Below are 27,837 nucleotides of genomic sequence, written 5' to 3'. Positions count from 1 at the left end.
TCGAGCCTCTTCGAAGTATCTTCTTCCAATATGCTATGAATATTAATTAGCCATCACCTCAGTCTTTTGTTTTTTGTTCGGAAGAAGATTTTCTTCTCCACACAACATTCAATACCTCATTTTATTTGTTTGGATTTGTGGATTTCTCCATCTAAGTCTCAACATAGAAATCCTCCAAGCTCTCACAGCACATTAAATCATACCCACCCGATGCATTACATCGGGCAGCTGTCGTTGGATGGAGCTCAAGAATCTCCTCCTGTTTCTTCATTTCATTTGTTTACAACCATAATTTGCTTAAGAAACTTTCAGTTATCTTGTAGGATTAAATCGGCGTTTGTGACATTTACAGTTGGTGACAAGGAGGAAAGGTTTCTAATTTTGAGAGTTTTAAGATGTACGAACTACAAGTTCATGATATTTTTTATGCCCTCTCGAACCAAATATTTCAAATTTGTTGTTATAAATCAACAATTTGAAGTATTGAAATATATGACTATGATGTCTTAAGCCAAACGAAATCATACCATGGTAATCAAGCTTCCAATTTCTTCGCAAAAATAAAAAATAAAAAACGTTGGTCGAGACATTCTCGCCATAGCTATATTTACCCAAAAAATTGAATTAAAGAGACGGGCTGAAGAATCTTTTCTCTTATGACGCTGAAAACCAGTGTTACAGAAATTGAAATTTGAACCCATTCGTCGATGAGTGCTAAGTTGGTGAATCAAGCAATTCATAGATTCAGCGAAGTCAGTCGTAGAATCAGAAAATAAATATTTTATTTTATTTAAAAAATATGAATAGACACAGAAATAGAAAAGTAACGAGTAACCCCTCAATTGGTTGCACCGGTTTATTCGATTCCAGTCGACAGATTCAGCAGATTCTTATTACGCTGGTTGGAACAGTGGCGGAAAAGTTGTGTTCTTGACTTATAGCGATTGTACAACTTGGAATTTTGTGGATGTTCCCGTCTTCCCATGTAGCTCGTGGTTATCCACAAGGCAAAATGTTCAAAATGCCCTCGGTACCAGGTAGGCCCTCCTCCATGAAAACCAACGGCTATTCGTCCAAACCCGCTTGGAGGCGAAGCCTATAAAGGCGCTCCCTCAGCTGCCTCTTGTTAGATGGAGACGACCCATCCGCCGGTCTCCCCCCCTCCACCTGTTTCATTTGAGCCTGCCACACTAAAGATCCACGAAAAATGGCTCAAATCTCCCTGGAAGAGGTACTGTTCTCCGGAATTTGAACTCCCCAATTTCTTTTTTTGATTGATTTAGTTTACTACTGAGTTTCTCTAAGTTAGGAGGTTGGGCATTATTGCTATTGAAAGCTGTATTGCTCTTGAGGTTAAACATATAAAGAAAGTTAGGAGGCACATGATTAGTTCTTCCTTGTATTTTTTTTTTTGTTTTGTGTTGTTGGATTTTTGTCTCTATGTGACGGAAAACAAACTTCTGTGAAGTTCTTTTGGAGGATTTGTTGGTTTGTGATGTTGGTCCCGCTGACGTTCTTTATCATCGATAATCTGTTTCTCGTGGATAGACGCAGCAGCAAAATACTAGTTCTTTAGTTAGGAATGGGAGTTACTTTTTGGTGGTTTATCCCTTTCATGTTCTTGGGGTTGGAATTTTAACTATTTGCCTTCTAACAGAATGTGCTAACCTAATAACGGTTAAAACAGATACAGAGAGACATTTTTTTTTATTGTTCCTTTATGTTCGTTTTTATGGTCGTTTTAGTTCTTTTACTTTTCTACCTGAAAATATTTTAGATTAAAATTAATTTAAATAAGCTTCATGTAGATGGAGTCGATGAAATGCATAGGCCTTTTGAGTTTTGAGATTATTTTCTATCCTTGATACATGGATGTTGGATTATCTTGTACAATCCGCAAAGCATGTCTGAGCTTCATGTCATTAGTCAAAGGGTGTGATCCTGATTGTTGTTATATCGATTGGTGTTCTAGGGCATGCATGGGCAACTAGCTGATGCAAGCTACGACAAAGGGCAATGTTCTGCTCCTTGTCATGGTCTACACGGAAAAAGGCATTCTGCTGTAAAGAGCAATAGTTCGGTGAATGAGAAAAGAACCATATACATATGGGACATGGACGAGACTCTTATATTACTGCAGTCTTTGTTGAATGGGACATATGGAGGTGCTTTTAATGGTTCAAAAGACATTAAAAGAGGATTTGAGCTAGGTAAATGTTGGGCAACGCACATTCTGCATGTCTGTGATAGTTTTTTCTTCTATGAGCAGGTATCTTTCTCCCTTTCCACATATCTGAGATTTTTTAAAAATTTCGTTAGTATATATGGTTCACAAGTTGTTTTGTCATGTATTGGAGCAGATTGGGGACTTCAGTGAGCCATATCTTCATTGTCTGAGTGAGTATGATGATGGTAGGGATTTGTCATGCTATGATTTCACGAAGGATGGCCTTAGTCATTCTTATGATGATTCGAACAACAGGAAGCTGGCATATCGTTACCGTGTTATGGCTAAAAGATATGCTCAGGTATCAACTGGGAGCTGTTAGCAATTTATGTTTTACAGGTCACTATCTTGAATAATGTTTCTTTCTCATTGACTCTAAGTTGATCTGCTTCTCATAGTTTCTCTTTCCCTAGTTAGTGTTTGCCCATGAGTACATCATTTACTTTTTGTTGTTGAATCCCAGAGATTAGTACGTTTGTTATTTGGTGTCTTTAGGGTATGAATATGGTTTCTGTATCCTACGTTTTAAAAACACTGTCAGAATGAGCTGCTCTAGAACTATATTGCCCTCTAAGTTTCTTCAACATATATGCACAGTGGCCAAAATGCTCAGGCGTAACTATGGGGTGCTTCAGTTAAGTAGGAAAGTCAGGAAATTTGGTGGTACCTGTAGAATAGAGAAGCAAATGAATCAGCAATCGGCATATGATTCTTTTTCTTCAAGCTTTTAGAGTATCTCTGACCTTGAGTTGAAAATGAGCACCACTGCCACACAAAGGCATGGAACCTGTGAATCAGGCCGAAGAATCCTCTGCATAAGAAGGTCAAACAACCATTGTGCAGGGAAGAATTGTGTGATTGAGAAGTGATGGGCACTTCTATTCCTGGTAGCTCACCAGGGAAGCTCATGGTAGGAGATGGAGAAAGCTCCTCTTTCTGATCATCTGTTTCATCTTTCCTTCTTTATTTGTACATCCTCTCTGTGCTGACATGCATGTCCTACAGACAACTGAGCCCTTCCTTTTTGGCATGCTGCTCTTCAAACAAGGAGTACAATTCCTATAGATCTGTGGCCTACAATGAAGGCATAGCTGGAAAACAATTGTGAAAGCACTCAAATTAGTCTCTTTTACTTCAAACGCTTAAAAGTTTCAATTTGATTGTGGAAATTTATTTTATTTGAGGGCTGGAGCTTGTTGTGGTTCACTAGCTTTTAGTTTTAAGCCAAATAACTAAGTGTATATAATTACTGCAGGGTCTGGATGATCTTCTTGATGAAAGGACAATTAAACTGTGGCATGATCTTTACAGTTCGACAGATCACTACACTGATGGTTGGCTTTCATCAGGTATGCACCTCTACAATATTGTTTTTACTTTCACTTTGGGCTGTAAAATTCATCTATGTAGTGGCAGTTGATTGGTTAGAGATTTACTACATAACAACGATTGGACTTTAGCTTGTTGCAGGTTATGCCTTTTTACCAAATTAAAAGAGGAAATATGTTTTCCTTTCAAAAAGTTTGGTGCTACACAAGTGAATTTGCCATATTTTCTAGCAACGAGATGTTTACTTATGTGAACTTTCAGATTATGGATGTGGTCTTGATGCTTCATTCACAGTCTTGGTCAAAGTGGTTTTTCTTTTTTCAAATTAATCCTTGATTTATTTTGAGCCATGATTAAGCCTCAAATGGCTTTTAATAAACAAATATCAGATTTTCATTTTTCTCCTCTGCTCCTCTGAGGTGCATGCTAGTGTTGCCTTAACACGTTCCTATTCACTTATAAGTTATAAGGACAAATTCATATCACTAACAAATAACAATATGTAAACTCAAGTTTGCCCTGCAAATTCGTGCTGTAATCAAGTAGGTTGAGCTTTTCTAGATTTGTCTTACCTGGAAGCCATATGACAACTTGGCCAGGTCAATCAGGTATTGGTATATGCCCAATCAAGGCTCATAATTATGGTTGACCAATCAAATGTTCAGGAGGTTTATGTAAAATCTCCCCTTAGTCAGATGATTGTGATCAGTCAAAATGCAGATACTTAAGGTCTTCTTACTGGAGCTGTTTGTTGATGTAAGTGATTGCCTGGCTTCCTCATGTTTGGAAACAGAAGTTCAGTTTCTGTGCTTGTGTAAGCCATTGCCTTAGACTGCAGAACATGTATTTGTGTTTTGGTCACTTTGCAGTGATATCTTTTTAGAAGATCTTAAAGACAAGTATAGATCAAAGCTGGGACAAATTAGCTTCATTTTAGATGGGAATGATATCCAAGTAACTTCTTTCGGCAAGTCATTTGCAAATGAAATTTGTTTTCTCTTTATTTGGTTTCTGAATCTAGGATTTTGACAAATTAGCCTTTCTGTGGCTTATCTAACTCTCTAAGATTAGCATATGAGAGGTTCTGGTACCATCTGATGTTCTGTTTTTTGTTATGTAGCACGGTCCTTATTGGCATGTTGTAGAGGAAATAGCCCAGAAGATGGTGCCAAAAACATTGATGAAGCAGGTCGATGCATCCATGTCCTCGTCACTTCTGGGGCTTTAGTTCCCAGTCTTGTCAAGTGCTTGCTGTTTCGGCTCAATGATTTTATTCCATCTACAAATGGTAAGCACAGCTGGAGTTGGGCAAGTATAAATTTTGTTTTCTATGTTTAGGGCGTTTACCTGCACTTAGTTACTTGTAAAACGCATACTTCCTCTGGGCCCGCACATCAGTGTTCTACATATGTTGTCCTGTCCTAGCATTCAGTTCTCTGGGTTAATGTCAAACAGTTTCTCAAATGAACTCAGCTGAAATGTTAGTCCATCTTATATTTTTGAGCAATGTATAATCTGCATTTGCTACTAAGTGTGTACCCTTAGATGCCCCTTCATTTGTAGCAACTACAGAAGTCTGTAGCTTCATGTGCTCATGATTTCATAAGTATGGTATAATCATGTGGGTCTGTGTTGAATGACCTTTTCAAATTTTTGTTATATGACTTGGTGTCTTCTTGTACTGTTGTACATGCATTTAACATTATATAATAAAATGCCATAACCACTGGACGAATGTTATAAAAGACATGGTGGATTGCTAGCTAGTGTGCATAAGCTTACGAGAGTATAAGGTTCACCCACCAGAGGAGGAATGCATAGAAGCATTTGCGCCAAAGTGTAATTCTAGAATCCCATCTGTTTGCTGGATTTGGAGAAGTACCAATTTTCAAGAACTGGAATCTTATGATATGTGAGGAATTTCTTATGATAATCATCCATGTTGAACCTGATTTCAATGCTTGAAGTTGGATTGGTTGGTCCCCATGTAAGGATTATATTGCCCCTAATTTCTATAAAGTATAAACTACAGGATGCTTATTGAATGATGAGAGCTTAACTTACAAGACTCGATATATTCCAGGAGTATTTTTACGTTCTTTCTCATCTTAGATAGAATAACTGGACTCTCATGTCATTCACATTAGGGTGGGATAAAAAGTTCAATCTTTTCAGAAGTAAAACGTGCTTGAGATGGTCTTCCCTGAATCATGGCAGCTATCTATTTCTTATTTGTAAAGTCAAGCCACTGTCCAGACGTGAAAAATAGATTATTGCAGTCCGAAGTCATTGTTTATCTTCTTGTATCTAGTTTACTGTCTGATAGAAAACCATCATATCACATGAAAGTCTCTTTGGAAATCCATCTTGAAATGGTGAAAGAAAATGAAACAATGTTCTTCATTCCATGAATTGAGGACAAAGAAAACACTTATTTTGAACACTAAACAGACGGCAGAAGGCACAGGACATTTGAGGGCTTCTGATTATGCAATGAGTTATTGTGAAAGCATAACCTTTGAGATATTGTAGTAACCTTGATAGAGATTTCTTTGTTTTTCATGCCTGATTGATATAATCCATTCTCCCCTTTGTTCTCCAGTGTACAGCTCTTGTGATGTGGGAAAACTCCAGTGCTTTTCATGGATCAGGGATCGTTTCAACAATTCAAATAGCCAGTTCTGTGTAATCGGCAATGGACTTGAAGAATGTGAAGCTGCTGAGGCCATGAACTGGCCTTTTGTTGAAGTTGATATGCAGCCAACTGGAAACCACCGGTTCCCTGGTCTGTCTATAAGAACTATCAAACTACATATAGAAGTTGCATATGGTGTCCCCAAGTCCGAGAATGATGAATCATCTGGTAGTGTATCTACTCATGTCATGTAAATATAGCATGAAATCCAGTGCATACTCTGGTTTTGTCTATCTGATTCTCCATCTAAAGCAAAGCCGTGGTAGCTTTGTAGATGACTTTAGTCACGAATGTGGTAGGCATATGTGTAATACAAGCTATGCTTTTCTCATAAAAGATCTAGTTCCCTTTCCGTGAAACAGGACTTTCCCCATCCTCACTAGCCCCGCTGGCATCACTGCCTTTGCGGGCAACAATTTTGGACATCATCAGATTGAGACGATTGGTTTCATCAGACCTAGCTTGGCATCACAGCCTTTATCCGGAAAAAATTTGGCGGGCAACAATTTTGGACATTCATCAGATTGAGACAAATGTTTCATCGAAGCTAGCTTGGGTAAAACCAGGTTGATTCCTACTACTCAACTGGCCATGCAAATTGACGGGTTCGGGTTGAATACCCAAACTCAAACTAGTTGATAACAAAACAAAAGATACCTTTAGCAAACCAGAAAGCTGATTTACATCTTCATAACTGAATTTAATAAGAAAACATGAATGTTATAGGAAAATTTGTTTTCTGCATGTGATCAAAGCAAAAAATTGTAACTGAGTTTCAGAAGAAAACATGAATGTCGTAAGAAAATTTGGCTTATGTATGTGATCAAAGCGAAAAATTGTAACCGAGTTTCATAAGAAAACATGAACGTTGTAAGAGAATTTGGCTTATGTATGTGATCAAAGCGAAAAATTGTAACCGAGTTTCATAAGAAAACATGAATGTTGTAAGAAAATTTGGCTTATGTATGTGATCAAAGCAATTTAACTTATTTTGGGTCACAACTAGACATCGTCCGCCACCCTGTCTCGGCAGCCTCTTCTAGTGCTCGTAGGTATCAGCAAGTGAAGCAGATAGGAATGCCCTATGTGAAACAGAAGCAGGGGAAGCAAATGCTTGGAACATACATCAGCATATTTGATGGGACTCGAGGAAGTGATGTAGATCCACAAGGAAGGAGGGATCTAGATTTTCACAAAAGAAAGCGAGTTTCCTGCTAACTATGGCCCAGATAGAGTTTAGGCCAATTAGGTGCACTAAACAATTTTTCATACGACCTTTAAGCTAAATATGCCAACACAACCTGCAGATGAGTCCCCAAGCCAACCACTATTTCTTTAGTTTCCTCATTTCATTTATTAACGTTAAAAAAATGCATGTTGATATCATTTCCTGCTTGAATAGCCTATAGAATGCAATCAATTTGCGGTGCCTATTGAAGCGTGAGTTGGCTCTGAAGCTCTAATGTGGGGTCATATCATTCATATTTGGTTAGAAAAGTACTTTCATGGTTTGTACCAAACTTTGTTTTACATGAATCCTTGCCATGTCTTTTAGCCCTTTTTGGTGTCCATCCCCAAAGTCGCCCAGTAGAGACGTAGTGGAATTGATCTTGTAAAAAAGAATTACCAAGAACATGAAAAGAGAAGGAAAGAGAGCGGGAACAGGATGTACATACTTGTTATCAACTGCTTTTGAGAATCACCTTATCCATTCACCGCGCATTTCAGGATTTCCCCTTCGGTTCAGCAAAATGATAAACAATCTCCTCCTCAGTGCTGGTTTAAATTTTAGAGGACCAGAAACTCTCCTCCAAGGGTGAATGCAGGTTCGGTACGGTCCATACGGACATGAGGTTCTGCAGTTTTTGGCTGTGAAGGATATGACTCGAATTCATTTTTTGGTACCTAGCCATTGACACTGCTAGACTACCATTCACTGTGAACGGTATATTCTGCATCCACTAGGCTTTCCTCTTTTCAATTTAAGATGCCAAAGAGTGACCAAGAGCAATGAACACTGGTATCTGACAACATTGTTGGGAAACAACAAAAGAAGCTGAATTGGCTAGCTAAAATAATAGTTGGATACTTCACAAAGAGAAGGCAGACTTTTTTTTTGGATCCGATCCATGTGTAAGTCAATCATTACCGTTTTGTAAGATGGGACACCCCAACTAAAATAACTTTGAATTGGCTGATAGTACCTTTCAATCTTTGCAAGTCTCGTTCTTAAGACCGAGTGGTCAAAATCCTCCGCAGTTGATGAGTAGGGTGAGAGGTGCATGCATCACTGTCAGAGGACTGAGGTTCGTGCAGTGATGAACCTGTCGTGTGTGGTGAACATGTGGTCTTTGTAAGAAAAGTTTTCTCAGAGTAATGCTGTAATGCTGGGGTTAGGTCCATTAGAGAAATTAACTGTCGGGTTCCAAGTGTGAAGGTAGAACGTGCGTCTCCTGGCAACAAGTTTGTTCGTTTCCGATCGAGGGATGGAGAATAACGCAAGCTGCTCAAAGTTATGCTCAGAAATTAAGCACTCATTCAAGCTCATGAAATTGACTTGACAAGCTGAACATGAACTGTAAGCGTTTATTTTGGCCTGCTTACACAGGCCCATTAACTAGTGAAAGTGATATCTTCCATGTAGCTTACTGCGATTTCTAGACGAGAAGCATTTAAATGTGGGATTACAGACCACTCTCTCTCTCCCCCCAAAACTGAAACTCTTTTTATTCGGCCCATGCTGCTTGTCCAAGGGCCATATCCCTTTTCTCCACTGATGAGAGAAATCACCAAACTTTGTTGACATTTTGGACAGAAGAGATGCGTATTTATCATGCCTTCTTATGGTTCTTCAATGATACGAATCTGGACTCCCTCATGCATCCGAAAAAGTCTCCTATTGCTTTTGGATTAAGACAAAACATGCACACATATGCTGAAACTCTGGACTTCTTCAACTTGGAGGTTAAGTGTGCATGCAATACGTTCTAGGAAACCATGGTTTTCGGAAAAACCATCGAACATCCTGTGGGCCTGTCTTTTTCTCTTGACAAGTCCAATCCCAATCTGGTTTTCATGCTTGCTAGACTAAGCTTTCATGGAGTGGAAGTATCATCATTGCACTGGGAAAGATTGCACCTCATCTGATTGCAGAATGTGCAGAAGGGCCCTCCCTCAGACTTGTGGAGTGCATCTAAACAAATAAAAACGGTGGGCCTTCTCTTTCTTGATATATTTGAAGCTAGCACCTTTGCTTCATCGGTGCCATCCACTTCATTTGATCGGTTGTTGGAGGCCAGTCTGCGATTCGTGCAGGTCCCATGAGATGCACACTCTGGCGGTCCTGCAGATGTTGTGTGAGATCTGAGCTTCATTTTTAGATGCACATATCTTTGTGGGTCATGTCAGTTTGTCCCATAAGCTTGTTACTTGTTATTAAAGAGAAGATTCATGCAAGCACACACTTTGGCTGCTACCATGCAATTTGATGAATCTCCTTCTCTCCCCATAATAAGTTCAAGCTAATTGTCCAACAACGAACTTGCCCTTAGCTTAATAGTTAATTCACCATGTCAACTAGCAGCATTTAGCCGCAGGATCTCTCTCTCTCTCTCACTCTGCGCTAAACATTGACCATGTGCCAACCTCATGATAGCCAGTAAGAGTTATTCACAGTGTCTTTGACATTGATGCAATTGTTTTCACTAAGTTTTCATGAACTTTAATTTTGTCATCTGAAGACTTGGTTAAGCTTCGATTAACTGAGCATCTGTGAGTTGATCGTGATTAAGACGATACAGTCATTTATGTTCCTTTACGAGGAGGGAAACAGCGAACTTTTCCAATTCACCAAAAATGTGTTTTGCCTCCTGATTACGATGTACCTTCTCAAAATCTTTCAACTTACATGCCGATCTACAGGGTTTCTTGTTTTTTTCAGAATTCATTACATATATGAAAATGAAATCAAATTATAACCGTGTAAAATGGATCCGACTCTTTAGACTGGATTGAATCTCTACAGAAACCATTCTCGTAAACTGAAACTATTTGCAAATTGCCGCTTTCACATGTTTGCAGATGCATGTGAACCAAGTCTGCAGCAAACTGGAGTTAAAATTCACATTTTGAGACAACAATGTTTGCCAGAGCCTTCATCGAAACCTTTATTTTAGTTGCCAACATTAACCACGAAGATGGTGACTGTTAACTCTGTCGAAGTGCGCAAAGTTTATGTGGTCGACCTCAAAGATGATGTTTCATCAAGCAGACCAAATTATGGCTCAGGCTGTTATTACGTGGATAATGGTGCAACCATATGATTTAGATTACCATAATGTTACATCATAGCACAGGAAAAATAACATGCCTTCGATGCTTTAACAAAAGAGGGAAGAAGGCCAATTCCCTTGGGTCCCAACTGCCGGAAGTTGAATTTATCACAGAATAAAAGTATTGAACAGGCCATGCCGAAGTCCTGTAGCCAAGCTGTCTGTGTCCGGTACTTAACCTAACACACCTGGACCCATGTCATTGGCCGTGGACTCGGCATGGGCCAAAGACTTTGCTGGTTTAACATAAGCCATGCAAATTATATCTGAGTCTCTGACAAACAGTCTAGCTAGACCACAAAAAGATGAAATCTGAACCTGATCCGTCCAATTTAATTTCCTTTTCTCCTTCATAACATAGTACAATAAATCAATTAGGAGAAGAAAAAGAAGAAGGATGTGAGTTAAGAAACGCCCTCATTGGTAGGTTGGTTTATGTGCATCTAGGTCTACATCAAATCTACATTTAGCAAATTGACTTGGATAGGTCGAACTTGTTTGGCTATCAGCCTTGCAAGTCCCACAGCAGAAGCCTTACTCCTATGCAGCATGAATTCATTGGCAATCCTGTCCACATGATTTCAGTATTAGCTATATGGTTGTTGTATGAAGGAGCAATATCAATTCAATGTATCATAACTCGACCAATTAAGCAACAAAGTATCAAGAACCACTTCTTTTATGACCAAGATCAGATGTGGATTTTGGAGCCAGGATTCTTTGGTCGAGACAGCCATCATCAATCCATCACACTGTAGTGCCCCTTTCAGCAAATAAAAGTGGGCCATATGGTGGGATATGCACATTTTCCGAGAGCGACAAGAGGATTTCGGTAAAACAAAGCAGTTGCACACCACTCATTGATTCAGAAGAGACATGAGAGCACCTCCAGATGCCAAGCTAGAGGAAGCAAGGTACAAATACCAAAGACTCGGCAGGACCAGGGCCCAGATACCCCATCCTTTTCTTTCATCTCTCCTCTGTCTTTCTTCTTTTTGGTTTTTGGATTTTTTTCATAATGGTTCTTTCTTATTGTCATTTTTCTCAAGTTATTTCATTAGCATTTTCAAGCAAGTCTTTCTTCTTCTTCTTCTTTCAATGTGGAAGACAGATCTCTGAGGTAACACATTAAAGAAGTTCACATAAATCATCGAAGTTCCCATAGGAAAGTATTTTGCCTTTTGTAAGGATATTTTGATGATAAAGAAGAGAGAGAAAGAGAGATCACTCCAGGTTGGTGGGTTGCTTGGGTTGTCTAGAAAAACTGATTTTCAAGATGTTAGAAGGCAAACATGATTCTGTACATCTCTTTTCTTTCGTCTTCCTAGAGAGAGAGGTGGTTAAAGCACAGGGACAGAACATCACTTAAGTCTTATAACTAATCCAGATTGGAGGGCAACTTGGGTTGTCTAGAAAAATGAGTTTGAAGATGTTAGAAGGCAAACATGAATCTATAAATCTCTCTTCTTTCATCTTTCTCAGAGAGAGAGAGAGATGGATGAAGAACAGGAACAGTAACATCATTTTAGTCTTATAGTTAATCCAGGTTGTTGGGTAACTTGGATTGTCTAGAAAAGCTGATTTTGAAGATGTTAGAAGGCAAATACGATTCTGTAAATCTCTTCTGTTTCGTCTTTCTTAGAGAGAGTGAGGTGAATAAAGCACAAGAACAGAATATCACTTTAGTCTTATAACAAATCCAGGTTGGTGGGTAACTTGCGTTGTCTAGAAACATTGATTTTGAAGATGTTAGCAGGCAAACGCGATTCCATAAATATCTTTTCTTTCGTCTTATTGTCTGTTCTGTAGTGCAATTTGGCATAAGTAAACAGTAGACATTATTTTATGAGATTGACCAAGAGTTAAGAGAGCCCAAGAATGCTGACATCAACGACACGGGATCCTTTCCTCATGTCATTTAGAGCCACCTCAGTGAAATCCTGCAACCGGTAGAATATCCATATGGAATCAAGCCAAAATGCCGATGGTCCGTTCTCCCCACTACTTTTTTTTTGTTTTTTCCTTCATACTCTGAAAGCAACTGTCCCACAGTGGAAAATGAGTAAAAACCCAGTCTCATTTTGAGGCTGAATTTTCAAGTTTCTCTCTCTTTCTAACAGTGATGACTTGTGACTGCCCGGCTTAAGCATATACATCTAAAGACAAATGTCCAATTATTAAGCATTCTAGGAAAAGAGAGGAGCAATTATATGATGCGCTCTATAACATGAGCTACTTTTTTTTTTTTTTTACTACTTGACCAACATATTTAAATGTGAAATTTTCTTTTCTTGAAAAGCACAGAGGATGATTTCATACAGACCTAAATCACACGCCTAATTTGTTTGAATTGCAAGCATCATGTTCAATTCCAAAATTCAGCTCTCTTAAGCTTCTTTTGGAAACTGAAGTGGCAGTTATAAAATCTCATTCAGATGTCAAGAAACTACTAGAAGTATGAATCCTTAGAATCCTTTTTAATAAGTAAATCCAATCTATGGTATGGAATTTTTGGAAAACATCCTCAAAACTCAAAAAGCATAAGAACCCATGTTATCAGAATCGGCCGGAATGTGCCTGAATTAGCTGATTGGAATCGAACCGAACCCGACTTGATTTCTTGGCCGATTCAACGATGCAGCTTCTCAAGTTTCAACTAATTTTTTGCATTTCTGAACGTTCTGTTTAATCTTTTCTTCATTTATTTTTTTACTTTCTATTGTTTTTAACCGATTCGCCTAAGCGATTCGGTTCACAAGCCAACGACGGAATCGCGTCGCACAGATCTCTTCCGAAAGGATATGTTTGGTCTTCTTCTGTTATCACCAAATTTGGTGATACCAAATCTTGACCACAAACGTGGACTCGTCTCCACCCAACGAAATAAGACAGCTCCATTTAAAGCAAGGGAAGAAAAGTGTTGGATCTCGGGCCCTCCATCATGTGGAGATTACCAACGGCTGACACGTGTGTGGTCCAAGATAGATATCATTAACTTTTTAATATGAATATTTTATATACTAAAAAATATCAACCTTTTGTTTTTTAGCAATCAATTTTGGAGATAATTTTGATGGTTCAAATCTCCTGGATATTAACCCTTTGCACAAGTTGAAGCAGACATAAGTTTTAAGGATGAAACCATTAAGGACGTTTGAGTTTTATGTCACTGGGCAAGCGACAAAGTATCTAGACTTAGCATGGTTTCAATCAAACCACCAAGATGAAAGTTTATTAGTCGAGATAAGTTTGGTGATCTAAAATAGTTTTTTTTAATGTTTGTTTAGGAGAAACTATCTTTGACATAAAATTTTCAGGAATCATAGCCTTATATTAAGGTTCTGACTTGCTTTTAGGTGGATTTTATGATACATCATGCAATTCCTACCAGTAAATGCAACAAAATTAAATATACTAAGAAGAAAAGGAAGTTGATCCAAAAGTTTGAGCAAAAGACCGAGACCCCATTCTTTTCTAGATGAATCTTAATTGGAGTGGTGCAGTCATGAAAAATATGGGCGTCAAATCCCTTGTGTTGTAAGAAAGGAGCTACTGACTCACAAGTTGAGTGGGGAAGGAGCAACATCTTGAGGTTGAAAGCATACTTGGTAGGGTACGGGATTAAGGATTGGGTGGAAGCTTTGACTTTCTTTTAATGAGCTTTGACTTTTTTCTGAATGGTAAGAAAAAATACTCATCAAGGGTTGCGTAAAAATTTCAACTTTTTTCTGAACGTTAGGAAGAAATATTCATCCTACTCACTCATTAACAAAGTTAATCAAAGGGTTTCTCTATTACAGGAAAAGGAAATCTAAGAATGCGAACTAGTGCAGAACTGAATTCGATCCATCTGATGTGACAAGTAACATGGGAAAGAAAGAGTGAAAGAGATGAAAATGATGTATCACAATCTTAACGTACATCCATAGTGATGTATCTTCGTAAATAAGTTGCATTATCATATATGTCTATCATACATTCAAAATATGTACTTGTGCGGTAGATGACAAGTTCAAATTTTCTCTTCATCCACCTAACTGAGGGGTTTGAATGAATTCAAGGGGTCAAAACTTGAGATACTTGCAGCGTTGAGAGTTGAACCTCCGTTGATCATGTTTTTCCAACTACGACTATGAATCTTTGATAGCTAGTGTTCGAAGAATCAGTAAAATTTGCATTCTCTTGAAAATTGATTGATCTTAGAGATTTAAATTTTGATTTTAGAAATTTTTGTAGCACACTGAGAAAACATGATTCGTCAAATTGAATCGTTTCCAACAGATAAATGCGTTAACTTTGTGTGCGGTAAGACTAAGCATTATAAACATTGGAGAAGATAAGGTTTTACACCTCTGAAAGTGCAACCGGATTATGTTTCAAGTGATTTCCTTTATATATATATATATATATATATATATATATATATATATATATATATATATATATATATATATATATATAAAGATTCAAATCTACTGGATACCTGATGTTGCTGGAAAATATATCATCGAAGGTGCCATAAACAATTATTATTTCATAAACCGTTGCGCTCATGTAAATTTTTTATTTTTAACCACGACAGGTTAGCTATGACTTTTAGCGACGAAATGTATCATTTATGATATTTTTTTAGTGACGCAATATAAAAACAATTCACCACAAAGGTATATATATTGAAATCCATATATTAAATTCCAATTGGTTCGCTCCTGAGCTGTTGGTCATGTCTCTCAGACACTCGTCACGTCAGGATGTGTTCGGGCAGACCCGGCCTCAGTCTCACCAGTTATGTTTAAAGACAATGAGGGCCCTTTTTTTTTTACTACAATGTCAGGAACATCTCATATTTCTGATTTTTTCTAATATAAATCTATTTTCCGCTGACACCTGCCGAACAAGGTCTCAAGATCAATCATCTCATGTCGGAGGACGTGAAGAATTATATTCGAAAATTCTCTCAAGTTGAAAACCAATTAACTATTGTCTCATCAACTTGAACTGACGTTTTAACCTCAAAAAATGGCGCAATAGTAAAGATAGTCCCTTTGACAGTTACCAGCAAAAGCGAAACTTGTATTAAAAAAATGTTTGAGGCTTGATTTTCGGATTAGGATTAAGAAATGTCCCCTAATTGGAAACTTCTACATATTCATTCACCCACAGCAAGGGCAAAAAATGCCTACCCAATAGGAGGTGCAGCATTGGTTTTACTCCCAATCAGACAAAATGGTCAGGTAAGATCAGGTTGAATCTGAATCTAGAACAGCTTTTCCAGGGCCATATTCAAGGAAGAAAGGAGATGGCAGGTAGAGCCAACATGGAATTTTGCAGGTTTCTTGTAAAACCAAAATATGGGTTGCCTTAAAGAGGTTGCATATTACCTAGTGCTATTCTGTGTGCTTCTCCATGTCTCACCACCATGATGTGGCAGTCCATCTCAACTTGTTAATGGCTGGAGCATTGAGATGAATGGTGTTGCAGAGGAGACTACATCAACATGCATTGCTGCTGCATTTAATGTGGATGTCATGCTAATGCCTAATATAAAATCTGATCCACTGGCAAGTTTTTTCTTTTCTGTTCTTATTCTTTTCTTTCTTATAACAAGGATATCTCAAAGAACTGGACCACCTAAACATCCTCAAGGTAAAACCCATGTGAGTCTCAAAAGGAAGAATGGCAGGGTCGCAACTTGATCGTTGCCTGCTTTTCCATCAATTATTGGCAGCCCTACTGACTGAACAAGGAAGCCAGCATTTGGTAAGGTCTTAACTTCCTGCCTCACCCACTTGCCCAAAGAGACATGGTTTCTTCCTGCTTTGTCACTCATACAGGTAAACTAACAAATACATTGATTAATGTGGAGGTATTCTCTTTTTCGGGGAGCAAGATTGCTCTTTTAGAGGACATGTTTTATGGCCTGGAAAAGTTATCTAGAATGCCGTTGCCCTAGATAATTTTGACTTTTTTCTCTTATTTGGGGGTATTATCTTCATGAAGAAGATATGGCTGCATACTTCACTTGGATTTGAAGGGGAAGATGCAAAATCACAGACATTCTTCACCTGAAGTTGAGTGTTCAATGTATTGTTGAACAAGCCGCTAAGAGTGACAGCACAATGTCTGCTTCATCTTGATGTAAGTTCCTTAGAATTTGAAGCCAAGCAATCAAAAACTTGACCCATCAAATGTGTTTTCTTATCACACGACAAGGGAAAACCATGGAGACATTTGGATGTGATAGAACTTGGTGGCTTGCTCGATCCCACTGCTTCTTCCTGTTTCATCTGCCTATGATCAAGAAAGCCCTCCTGTTGCTTGAGCTGTTCACTGAAGATGGCGGTGAGAAAGTACAGTCTCATGCCAATGGAGAGCACATGTTTCTTTTGAAATGAAATCATTTACCTTATTTGTCTAACTCAGACAAAGGCCCTATCATATAATTAGAGGAAAAAGAAAGAGATGCTCTTTCAAAATGCTAATAGCTGCATATGTATTGCCAGTTCAATTATGGGATGACAGCATCTTAAAGGTGCACTGTCATTTTAAAGTTCCTCTCATTTTTCAAATGATGTAATCCCATCCCATCACTTCATGATATGACATTAATTTGTATTATTCACAGAGAGCAAAACATGCATCTGAATCCCCAAATACCAAATTAATACCATCTTTCTTAGCAGAAGACCTCTAATCATCCATACCTTGACTATCAGAAAGTTGTCCAACTCCTCCTCAGTTTATGCCTGCCAACCAATGCCAGTTTTTGGCTGATATGCATCCAAACTTATCGGCTTTTCAAAAATAATTTGTATATAAAACTAAGAAAAGTAGTATTTTATTCATTATCGGCCGATATGCGGCTGTACAGGTCAACACAGGCTGATTTAGCCGATATTCTAGGGGCCATTTCGACCCCCTTTTCATTCCATTTTTGCAGCGTTTTTTAGCAGATCGGCCCAGCAGATATGGGTGGATAAGATACTCTAGTTATAACTTTGATTTTAGGTGCCAAACTCTTGATATCTTTTAACTTGACTAAAGGAGATCATTTAAATATAAAATGGCTTTGAAATTATTTGAAGCTTTTTATTTTACTGTTCTATTGAGCATGAAAGGACCATCTTTGCTTTTTCACAAGGCTTGCCTTTCCTTTCTCTGTCACCCATAAAAGTGACAATGACACTCATGGATTTATCTTCAAAGCCACCTTAACTGCTTTGATAAAAGGTAACTTTTTAACTCATTGCTACCCACATCATAAGTTCTTGTTAATGAACAATCCAAGAGTAATTGCTTCATTTTTATATTTATCTAAGGGTTTAAAATAAACCATTTTCAACAATGTATAATTCCCATACAACTCTCAACTAGTCAAACTAATTGATGAGAATCTCTTTCTACTTTTATCGGTTTACGTCCCATACACGCCTACTTCTTACTGTAACCGTAGGCGTTCTTTGGGAAATTTGTTCCACCAGAAAGTTCATCTCGGCACCTTGTTCTATGAAAGGCTCTTGCAAGGCTGTCAAATTTGTGCAGAAAGCTGATCTGGGTCTTAAGATCATCTTCAGAAATCTAAAACTCTGCACTGATCTCACTGTGCTATGAATCCAGAAAGCAGATTGGCTTCTTTGCCTCCAGAAGAAAACGAGAATTTATCTCTAACTACCAACTCGGAGGAGGAGATTGAGAACGGCAGCTTTACTCCATGAATAAATATTCATGTTCGCATCTGTAAAAGTAGTATATGAGGAAAAGAAAAAGAAAACTCGATTTGCAAAAGAATTCCAACTTTTGCATATGGATGCTTAAATTGGATAGATGACCGAATCTGACTTGTATGCTCGAATTTCTAAATGTTTCAAGCGAATCTCTCTATTGAGACATGAATTTTGACTTCATATATTGGAAGCTGCTTATCGAATGGATTACAGTGTTTACTTCTTCAGAAAAATAAAACATATCTTGGCTTAGTAAGTTCTTATGATTTGCTGGTTTGTAGTTGAATCTTGTGCTCATTATGCAGTTGATAATTTGACCAAGTATGAAAGCCTAAATTTTTCTTAAGCTCTTCTAGCTACTTCCATCAACATAAGCTAATTCTCTGAAATGTTTTTGGAGGGAGTAAAAATTTTCTGCAAGAAAGAACAGAACAAAAGAAATATGGGCGCTTCCTTTATTTTGGAATTTGAAGGCCTCGAGAGCCATTCATTTCATTGGGGTGAGGTGCTGTGTCGTCCTTGACTGCTGAGGCTCTGTGCTCTTCTGTAATTAAGTCAGCTGTGTCATTCTGCACCACATATTGAGCAAGCGTGTGGTGTTCACTAGTGTTCTATCATTAGCCGACAACTCCTACTGCAAAATCCGAATATGGAGCGAAATTGTCGTAGAATCTCGTGGATATTGCACCGATGCCATTTCTGGATTTCGCCTTGATATTGTTATCCGAGAGAACACTTTATGAAAGAAATCTCTAGTCCGTAGGAATCATCTCCAATGTGGAACGGAGTTATCAAAATCCATGTCGGTATTGGAGATCGTCGCAGAGGTTATGAATTCGTGGTTTTCTGTTTACAGAATCTGAATGCATCATGGAGTGCCATTGGCCACAGCATTGCCCGTGCAAAAGACTTAGATTTTCCCTGTCTCCATGTTCCTTTTCATCGAAAGAACTACTAGAACCATGAAATAGAACTGTGAAGATATATGCACTAGTTCCATACGGTCACTACTCTGAATGCATCTGAAATGCCATCAGCCACAGTGTTACCAGTGTCAAAAACCGTTGGATATTACTTTGTCCTCTTAGACGATTAGAATTATGAACAAAACTGAGACCACGTGGATTGGTTCCATAAAGTACAAATTAAGGGATGTCTTATAATGTCAGGTCTCAAATCTAAGGAGATTGAGACCTTGGTATCTTAGAAACTGGGATTTCAGATGCATGATCCCTAACAAATGCATGAACTGCAACATGGTTTTCTAATCCTTTCCATTTTTAATTCATGGATCTCAGGTCAACACTCGTGACCTATGGATTTGAGGTATAATTGGGAACCTAAATTCATGATTCTCAAGATGCCAGAACCATAGATTTAAGGAGGGGCCTATGATAAATGAACGCTTTGGATCTTAGATCTGGAGTAAATTATACACCTAGTTTAGCGGTTGTTCTAGTTCTAGTATGAGATGATTTTTCTTGTTGTGGAGCTGTTAACACGATATTGACACGAAACCCAGTTTTCCAGATTGGTGACTGAAAAATGCAGCCTCACCCGCTGGTTTCTGAACATGGATGAGCAATCGTTCAGGCTGGTTGGAACATTGGAGAATGGCAGCACTCATGTCTTCCCTCTGGTTACACGGCTACAACTTTTTTTTTCTCTCATGCTTTGTTGCAAATTGCTAGAGGATGGGCATATCTGTAATTGCCTTCATGACCGGATTGGGTTAGGTGTTATGATATTATCTTGTTATTTATGGGATAAAAGTGAGGGAAAATCGGAGAAAATTTATGGCATGAAGAAGTGGGGTTGGTCTGACAGTGCTGAAATGGAGACGTACCACCAAATAGTGCTTCTCTCCGTCTCTCTCTCTCGCCATCTTTCTTGAATAGTTACACAAGTATGAGAAAACAAGAGTAAAACCCACTCACCACCGTGCCTCTATCTCAACCATCTCGTATCAACGTCAACTGCAAGACTATAAAGTCTGCGACGTTCATCCATAGTAAGAATTGGGTTCCTTGTCCTTCTACTGAAATAACACATTATCATACTATTCCTTGACTCTTTCTGGTGGGTCTTCCTTGCATATGATTAGTTCTAATCTTTCTTCAACGAGACAAACTTGAGTCTGGCCTTGATTTTCCTTCTTTTTGATATTATTTTCTTTCTCCCCTCCCCTCAAGTTTTGCGTATATATACTGGTTCATAGTGCAAGGGGGGACTCGGGTTCTCAGTCATCTTGAGTCATCAGAATATTCACGCTTACGAAGGCATCTATCATTTCGCACAGTAGAAGCAAATGGTACGTTACAGCTCTAATGATATTGCGCTTTGTGTCCGAATTTCATCGTCATGTAACTTTTTTTTTTTCTCCAGCTTGCAACCTTTAGCCTGTATATGCAAATTGCTGTGGGAATTGGACAGTCCAATTCATTGAGAATACAAAACAGCTATCCATTTTCCTATCGGTTCAGTTGGGTAGCAGAAATCTGAAGGAACATAGAGCCTGCTATTACTTTCTTCGGCTCTGTTCTCTGTATTTTCCTACTGGTGTTCTGTTTTGGAACCCAAGTTGGGTCTTGCATTGGTTGCATGAAATGGCTTTACTGGCATTCCTACTCTTTCGAGTAAATGTTCTGCATTCACAAGGTCTTACTAACCATTTTCCGCCATAGACGCACAAGGACGATTAATATCCCATGATGGGGTTGGTTTGCGCTTCTTTTCTGCTCTAATGATCTTTGTTTGTTTATGCAGATTGTATGTACAATGAGGGACTTGTATTTTCAACTCTCTTAGGCCGGCAAGGTTTATAGCTTTCCGAGAAGAATAGAGCATTCGTAACTCGAAGCAATGCCGGTACCGCTTGCACCATACCCATCTCCACCGGTGCCCTTCACTCCTCCAAACGGTAAACAATCTTCATTATTTCCACAATTTTTCTGACGAGATTGTAATGTGAGCTACCATACGTATAGAAACTTGAATTTTTGGGCTATCATCTAGTCATCTGTTTGGCTGTGACCATCCATCAATTTGTTTTCTTGTCTGCCCATATTTTGTGATTCTGGTATGCAGATGAAAACACGGTGTTGTCTATGATGAATTTCTGGGCTATCTATCTTCCATATTCGAGTTTGCTGGATCTAGTTATCATTTTTTTTCTGTAGCAGTCTGTTTTGTGGATGTGGTATGCCGGAAGGACCATAGATTGTCTTAGCAATCTAAGGTTTTTATTGCTTGTTCATAATTGTCCAGATACCGTGTCAGACTGTAAAATGATACATTGCAGCAACTAAACTGGGGGCCCACCATGTTAGATTTACCCAGAGTCTCCCACTGTTACGAGTTTCTTCTCATGCTTGTTTGTGAGGTTTTCTTGCTATTCCATGGTCTTGTCTTACCGTGAATGTGTAGGCAATAAATCAGATTCATAACTAACTCAATTTGTGATGTGCACATTTCTTAGGTGTGCAGAGCCAGTTAGTATGTTCAGGCTGTCGGAATCTTCTTCTCTATCCTCTTGGAGCATCATCTGTGTGTTGTGCAGTTTGCAATGCAGTGACTGCAGTCCCACCCCCTGGTATGTTCAGCAGTTACCTTGTTCCATTACCTGTTCTTATGGTTGTGGTATAAAAGCAGTCTGATACTTCATCTCAACTTCTTGTAACCCAATGTAAGTGGTTGTTATGAATGTTTACAGGTCTGTTGTTCTTGTTAATCTGATTAATTTTTAGCCATAAGAGGTTCTGATATTTTCATATAGCTATGGGGTGCTTTCTGCGAGTGGGCCATATGTGTATTGGTCACTTGGGGCCAATTTTCTGTTTAAAGCAGCTGGAGTTGCATCTGATATCAGATGACAATCCTGGGAGTGCTAAATATTGTGATCACAAGAAGAAACTATCTGCATATGCGTGTGCACAATTTTCCACAAACAATCTTCTTGTTTCCACTATAAAAAATTTTTGAATAGAAAAGGTTTCTCCTCTCAATGAGGTCAAAACGGTGAAAAATAATAACAAAAGGTATCTGATATGTGCTAGCATTTATTAGGAATATCTTGTCGTAGTTCATTTAGGTCATGCTCCAATTACAAAGTACTTTGTGAGTGCCACACAAAATACAGAAAAGAGTCAAGAGGTGCATGGCAATTGTAGTTTGTAAAACCTTTTATGAATGCATTTGTTGAATAATAATGGATATTGATGTGTTCGAGGAGCATCTAGGTCAGATAACCTTAGCAGAACACCATCTTGGTGTGATGGAATTGTATATGCGTCCCAAAAGTTCATTCAGAATAGTGAGACACTTAAAACTGGAACTGGTAGTTATTACGCTCCCAATATGTCCCTTTAGCTTTATGGCCCCAATTTTTAGTGATTTGGCTCTTGAGGGCTTGCAATAAAAGTTTGATAGTGGAGGTCCCAAGATAGTGGAGGTCCCAAGGTACGATCACTTTTGTGTGCTTTTTTCACACATCTGCCTCCCGGAAGATGACAAACCAGAGGTAGGCATGTTAAGTTTTTAAACAAGAGAAATCCCTATATTTCCTCTATCTTCTCTTGTTATTGTGTGTATCTTCTTATCAATATCCGTAGGTTGCCTTTTTAGATAGTCTGATTTCTTTTTGTTTTTACAAAACTAGACATATTTTGCAACAGGCACGGAAATGGCTCAGTTGGTCTGTGGTGGCTGCCATACTCTTTTGATGTACATCCGTGGTGCGACAAGTGTGCAGTGCTCTTGTTGTCATACCATTAACCTTGCTCTTGAAGGTATGCGAACTATTCAACTTATTTGCTATTTTGTCAAAGATAAAAATAGTTATTCAAAATGCTGGAAGACAATGCAATTTGTCCTATCATGTGCCCATTCAACCGTGTGTTGTATTTTGTCCATCTCTATTCAAGGAACAAAATGTAAGTCATCCTTGATCATATATGAACATTGACAGAAAAACTCCGTAACTTGGAAGAACAATCGTAAAAAGGTTTGGTAGATAAGCTACCCTACTTTCACAGAGCTGCATGTATAGACCACTATCAGTACATATAGCAGTCATTTAATCATTTGAATCAACACTTATGCACATAAACACTGGAATAGGAAGTCATCTATTTCAGTCCTTGATTGCTAGAGACTCGGAACCTTGTTTGCTCGCTTATGGTCAGTTTGCAACTTCAGCTATCTTGTTATGTGCTGGTCTTATAGTTTGGACACCCGTATCAGTTAGCCTGCATCTAGACCTGGAAAATTTGTAAGACAAAACATGCATTACTATATCCTCTTTCTAACTTAAGTGGAATTGACTTTCATTTACTGAAAATGAGATCTGGATTATCTTTGCTCAGGCCTGACTTCTGTTTCCAGATTGAAAAATTATGAAAGAAAGGTCAAGCATGAAACTGTAGATTTTTCTTTAACCACTGTGCATTGTTAAAAAAGAAACCACAGGTTCTCACTTGTATTGGTTGGCCATGCAAGATGATGTTGAATATCTGCAGGTCTACAGCTTTCTTTATGGGGATACTTTAACCTATGTGTCTGAGAGCTGCTTTCAGCATGTTTCCGTTGTTTGGTTTGCACTTGTTATTAACCAGGTTCATTAATTGGTCTTTGTACTGTTAGAGAGGGACCATTTTGCAATCATCTTTTGTTACTCCGATCCTATAGGATGAAATGTTTATTGGTACCTGACTACCTGTATAGATTCTTATGTCTAATGAAAGTGATGATAGTTCATCGCTCACGGACATCTTTTCTTCTTGCAGCAAATCAGGTTGCGCACGTGAACTGTGGAAACTGCCAAATGTTGCTGATGTATCAATATGGAGCACGATCAGTGAAATGTGCAGTGTGCAGTTTTGTGACTTCAATTGGGGTTAGTGTTCTTGGAACCTGCAGTTTTTCATTATTGATTGTTATCATCATCAAATATTTGGGTTACCAGATTGACTCTCTTATGCATAGAACATGCAGATCCCAGTCTGCAACACCTGTGCACAGAGTAACAGTTAGCATTGCAGTATTATTTTGATATTTGTTGCCTCTGCATATAAAAAATGCTTGAGATGTGAACTGCTAGCACAATGCCAGTAGGAAACTTTTGCAAAAAGTCCTGATTGAATTGTTATTGTGCACGGTTAACATTAACCAATAGGATGGTAGAAGATGAGACAGGTCTTGGACTGTAACACTCAAGGTTAACATTAACCAATAGGATGGTAGAAGATAAGACAGGTCTTGGACTGCAATATTAGTTGAAACATGCCTTTGGTGTTCATTCTTAATTCGGAACTAAGCTGGTTCAGTAGATTGTCACTTGAACTAACTACGTGCAGCATATTGTTCATCTAGTGATTGATGGCAGTAACGCCCTCAAATGTCAAAGAAGGCAACCCGAGTCATAGGAACCGTCAAACTGCTCTCAAGATGGAACTGATCAAGGGACTAAAATTTTTAAGATAGTTAACCAAGTTGTCTTGAGATTAGTTTTGGTTTTAGATATTGAGATTCTGCCTCTAGATTCAGTTCCTTCCCTGTGCTTTCTGGTTACAAATATATTACATTGATGAAGGAAACCTTCTCCATAAAGGAGAACGAAGAACATAGGGGGTATTTGTCTGTGTCAACAGGACCACAAACTTCAAAGATAAGATGATTTTGACAATCTTGCGTTTGAATCACAGCTTTTCTTTAATTGTAGTTAGAAATTAGGAACTCTCATATTCCAAAATATATACATATTTTCATCTGTAATGGATCTGGTCTTCTTTCTGGCTGATTTTATGTGCATATTCCGCTATGATTTTTTTCTGTTGTCATACAAAATACTACAATAACATCTACCATAAGTTCTTGGTCTCTGCCTGCTTAAGAGGCAAAGGAAGTTCTGGAGAGATTCTTATGATGCATTTCTTGTCACTATAAGTGATTATGTTTTTCTTTTAGAATTAGAACTACTAATATCTGACCGTAAGGTCATTTGGTTGTTCTGTTTTGTTGTACCCAATTATCACTATTGACCATATGAACGTTTACCTATCAAAAGCTCCCAACAATCTTTTGTCTTGGCTCTTGTCTATTTAGAATAGAAGAAAAATGGTTTTCAACATTGGCCACTTTCTAATTTTAGTTGGTTCTGAATGTAGGCCTCCCCAAGCACAGAACAGAAGTTTAGCAGCTAAGAAGTACTTTGGTGAAGCTTTTGTTCCTGGGAATGGCTGTCCTTTACTTTTGGCTACAGGGATAAATAACTGATTTTAAGGCAGCGAAAGTCCCTTTTTCCATGGCGCACATATCCAGAAGAAGAAGCTTTCTTCAGAGCCTGTCTCTTCTATAGTTCAAATAAGCAGTTTTGGTGGTCATCATATGTGCAATTGTTCTTTTCTAGTTGAGAGGTGTTCATGTAAAATAACCTGGGCCTTTGTCCATATTAGTGACGATTAAAGACGAGCCGAGAGGTGATCGTAGCAACTCTCTCTCTCTCGCTAAAATAAAACCGGTCTTTGCACTTAATTTGCGGTCAAAGGTTCATCTACGACAGTAAGTTCTTTATGAGTTCCATCTGTTCCTCGAAATACAGCCATATTGCAGGCTTGCAGCAAAGTGCCCGGATTCTCAAGCAAAAATTACGTTCTATATTGAGTAAACTGTCTTGCCCAGTTCACAAGGACTATAAATATGCGTCAACGTAAGTAGCATCAAGTATTTTTACGTAAAAGTCATGTTCAGTGTCGTATGTGTGTGTATCGGTCCGCAGAACAATGCCGGGACTGATATAGGGAGCTGAATCGACGGCGCATAGAGCAAGAATAAAGAATATACTTTTTACAACTTCCAAATAAAATCCTTTTGGAAATGCCAATTAGAGCGGATTCGACAAGGCGCGCATAGCCTGTCATTCCGCATCTTTTAATATGATTCACCTCCAGTTCCAAAGACTAACAAGTCCGGCTCTGTCTGCGGAGCTTGAGTCCCAACCGTTTCCACTTTCATGGCATCAAGTCTATGCAAGCCGATGTACATAAAGTTCTAACTAACAATGCCCATTCCTCCAAACTCATGGACAATTGATGAAGATGCATTGAACACTCTAGAAGATGCCTGATACAAACGTAACTTCTCACCGAATCATGGTGATTCCTGGGCAGTCGCATGTTTTCAATCAGCAGATAATGCTGCACTAACTTGCAGATGTTCACAAATTGATGGCGGAGATTCAAATGTTGGAAATGGAATGTCAGCCTTTTAACGGCCACAGAGAAACATAGCTGCAATTGGATGGAAACCAACATGAGCAAAATGCCCTCACAGTGGTGGAGCCAGAAACTTTTGGTTGAGGTGCAGACAGGGGCGGAGGGAGGGGGGGCCGCCTAGGCCATGGCCCCACCCTGGCAAAATGAAAAAAAAAATTTTACATTGAAAAAAAAATTATTTTTTAATCACTCTATGTATTTTTAGATTTAAATTTAGTTTGGCCCTACCCAGATCCAGAGGTTGGACTGCTCTGGCTCCGCCACTGGGTGCAGACCCTTCAAAAATCAGTGGCTGAAGGCCACCAATATGTAACAGGGTGCTTATGAGCATAAAAGATATTGCAAAAGGGCCCAAATTTTTTCAGCAATAGAATAACATAAGATTAACAGAGATACTGGAAAATTCACTAGTTTTCATGCTTATGAAGCTCAAATTCACCAGTCTAATTATCTTCAAGAACATTTATGTCAAGCGGGTTATAGCTGTTAGAAGCCCCTAATTCAGAAGGGGTAATAATGTAATTTTATATTTTTTTATTCTTATATTTCTTATTCCTTTTTATATATTTTTTATGTTTTTATTTTTACCCCTTTTTTGATCAGCTGCTTATATTTCAAATGATGAGAGACTGGCCGTTGGAGACTCCAACAGCTCACTCTCTCCTCTATTTATTACCTGTTATTCCTTTCATCTAGGTGTGCTCCTTGGGTGAGCTGATTTGTAAGACTTTGTTATTAAGTAAATTACTGTTCTAAGCAAGTATTGAGAGCAGTGAGAGAGATTTATGATCTGTTTACAATAGCATCGTCAGGTTTGTTCCACACTGCTGACTGGCATCTGCTACTACCTGAGAGAAAAATATGGTAATGGAGCTTCGGCCTTTTAACAACCATGGATGGGCAGCCATTTGAGTGTAACGCCTTATCTGGATGATTATCATCATGTAAGCATGGAAGATTATTACAAAACAGCCCATAATATCATAAAATAAGATGAACAATAATACCACAGAGCTGACCGTTATCATGGTCTATCAAGGCCGATTTACCAGTTTAATTATCTTCAGGAACGTTCCAGTATGTCAAGCAGCTAATTAGGTCTGTACCACGTGAATGCTTTCAAAACCCATCCAGGATCAAAAACCATGCAACGGTTCGAGAGGTTATCGTTCCTTTAAAGAACTATGATGAAACTTGAATTTTCAGAGACCAAATGCGGCAGAAGTAATAGTAATACACTGGACCAAGTTATACAGCTATA

General features: G+C 38.5%; 2 protein-coding genes across 2 annotated transcripts; both read left to right on the top strand.

Moving 5' to 3' along the window:
- Positions 1–1,074: 1,074 nt before the first annotated feature.
- Positions 1,075–6,610, top strand: LOC116266000 (eyes absent homolog). Its single transcript, XM_031647036.2, has 6 exons — positions 1,075–1,231; positions 1,973–2,269; positions 2,361–2,528; positions 3,483–3,576; positions 4,677–4,844; positions 6,159–6,610. The coding sequence occupies exons 1-6, from the start codon at positions 1,208–1,210 to the stop codon at positions 6,443–6,445; spliced, it is 1,038 nt and encodes a 345-aa protein (XP_031502896.1). The 5' UTR covers positions 1,075–1,207; the 3' UTR covers positions 6,446–6,610.
- Positions 6,611–20,215: 13,605 nt separating this feature from the next.
- On the top strand, positions 20,216–25,836 carry LOC116266062 (protein LSD1). Its single transcript, XM_031647138.2, has 6 exons — positions 20,216–20,617; positions 21,073–21,226; positions 21,785–21,898; positions 22,980–23,093; positions 24,090–24,199; positions 25,470–25,836. The coding sequence occupies exons 2-6, from the start codon at positions 21,169–21,171 to the stop codon at positions 25,503–25,505; spliced, it is 432 nt and encodes a 143-aa protein (XP_031502998.1). The 5' UTR covers positions 20,216–20,617; positions 21,073–21,168; the 3' UTR covers positions 25,506–25,836.
- Positions 25,837–27,837: the final 2,001 nt, after the last annotated feature.

This window comes from Nymphaea colorata, chromosome 12, assembly GCF_008831285.2.
Source record: "Nymphaea colorata isolate Beijing-Zhang1983 chromosome 12, ASM883128v2, whole genome shotgun sequence".
Taxonomy (NCBI): Eukaryota; Viridiplantae; Streptophyta; class Magnoliopsida; order Nymphaeales; family Nymphaeaceae; genus Nymphaea; species Nymphaea colorata.
Note: the sequence above shows the minus strand (reverse complement) of the source record. Positions and strands in the feature narration are given on the sequence as shown.

Bases quoted from the DNA above. Each gene is read 5' to 3' on its own strand.
- LOC116266000 (XM_031647036.2), top strand. From the start codon at position 1,208: ATGGCTCAAATCTCCCTGGAAGAG. The intron at 2,270-2,360 runs GTATCTTTCTCC...GTATTGGAGCAG, and splicing joins GTTTTTTCTTCTATGAGCAG to ATTGGGGACTTCAGTGAGCC. The intron at 2,529-3,482 runs GTATCAACTGGG...TAATTACTGCAG, and splicing joins TGGCTAAAAGATATGCTCAG to GGTCTGGATGATCTTCTTGA.
- LOC116266062 (XM_031647138.2), top strand. From the start codon at position 21,169: ATGCCGGTACCGCTTGCACCATACCCATCTCCACCGGTGCCCTTCACT. The intron at 21,899-22,979 runs GTATGTTCAGCA...ATTTTGCAACAG, and splicing joins GACTGCAGTCCCACCCCCTG to GCACGGAAATGGCTCAGTTG. The intron at 24,200-25,469 runs GTTAGTGTTCTT...TTCTGAATGTAG, and splicing joins GTTTTGTGACTTCAATTGGG to GCCTCCCCAAGCACAGAACA.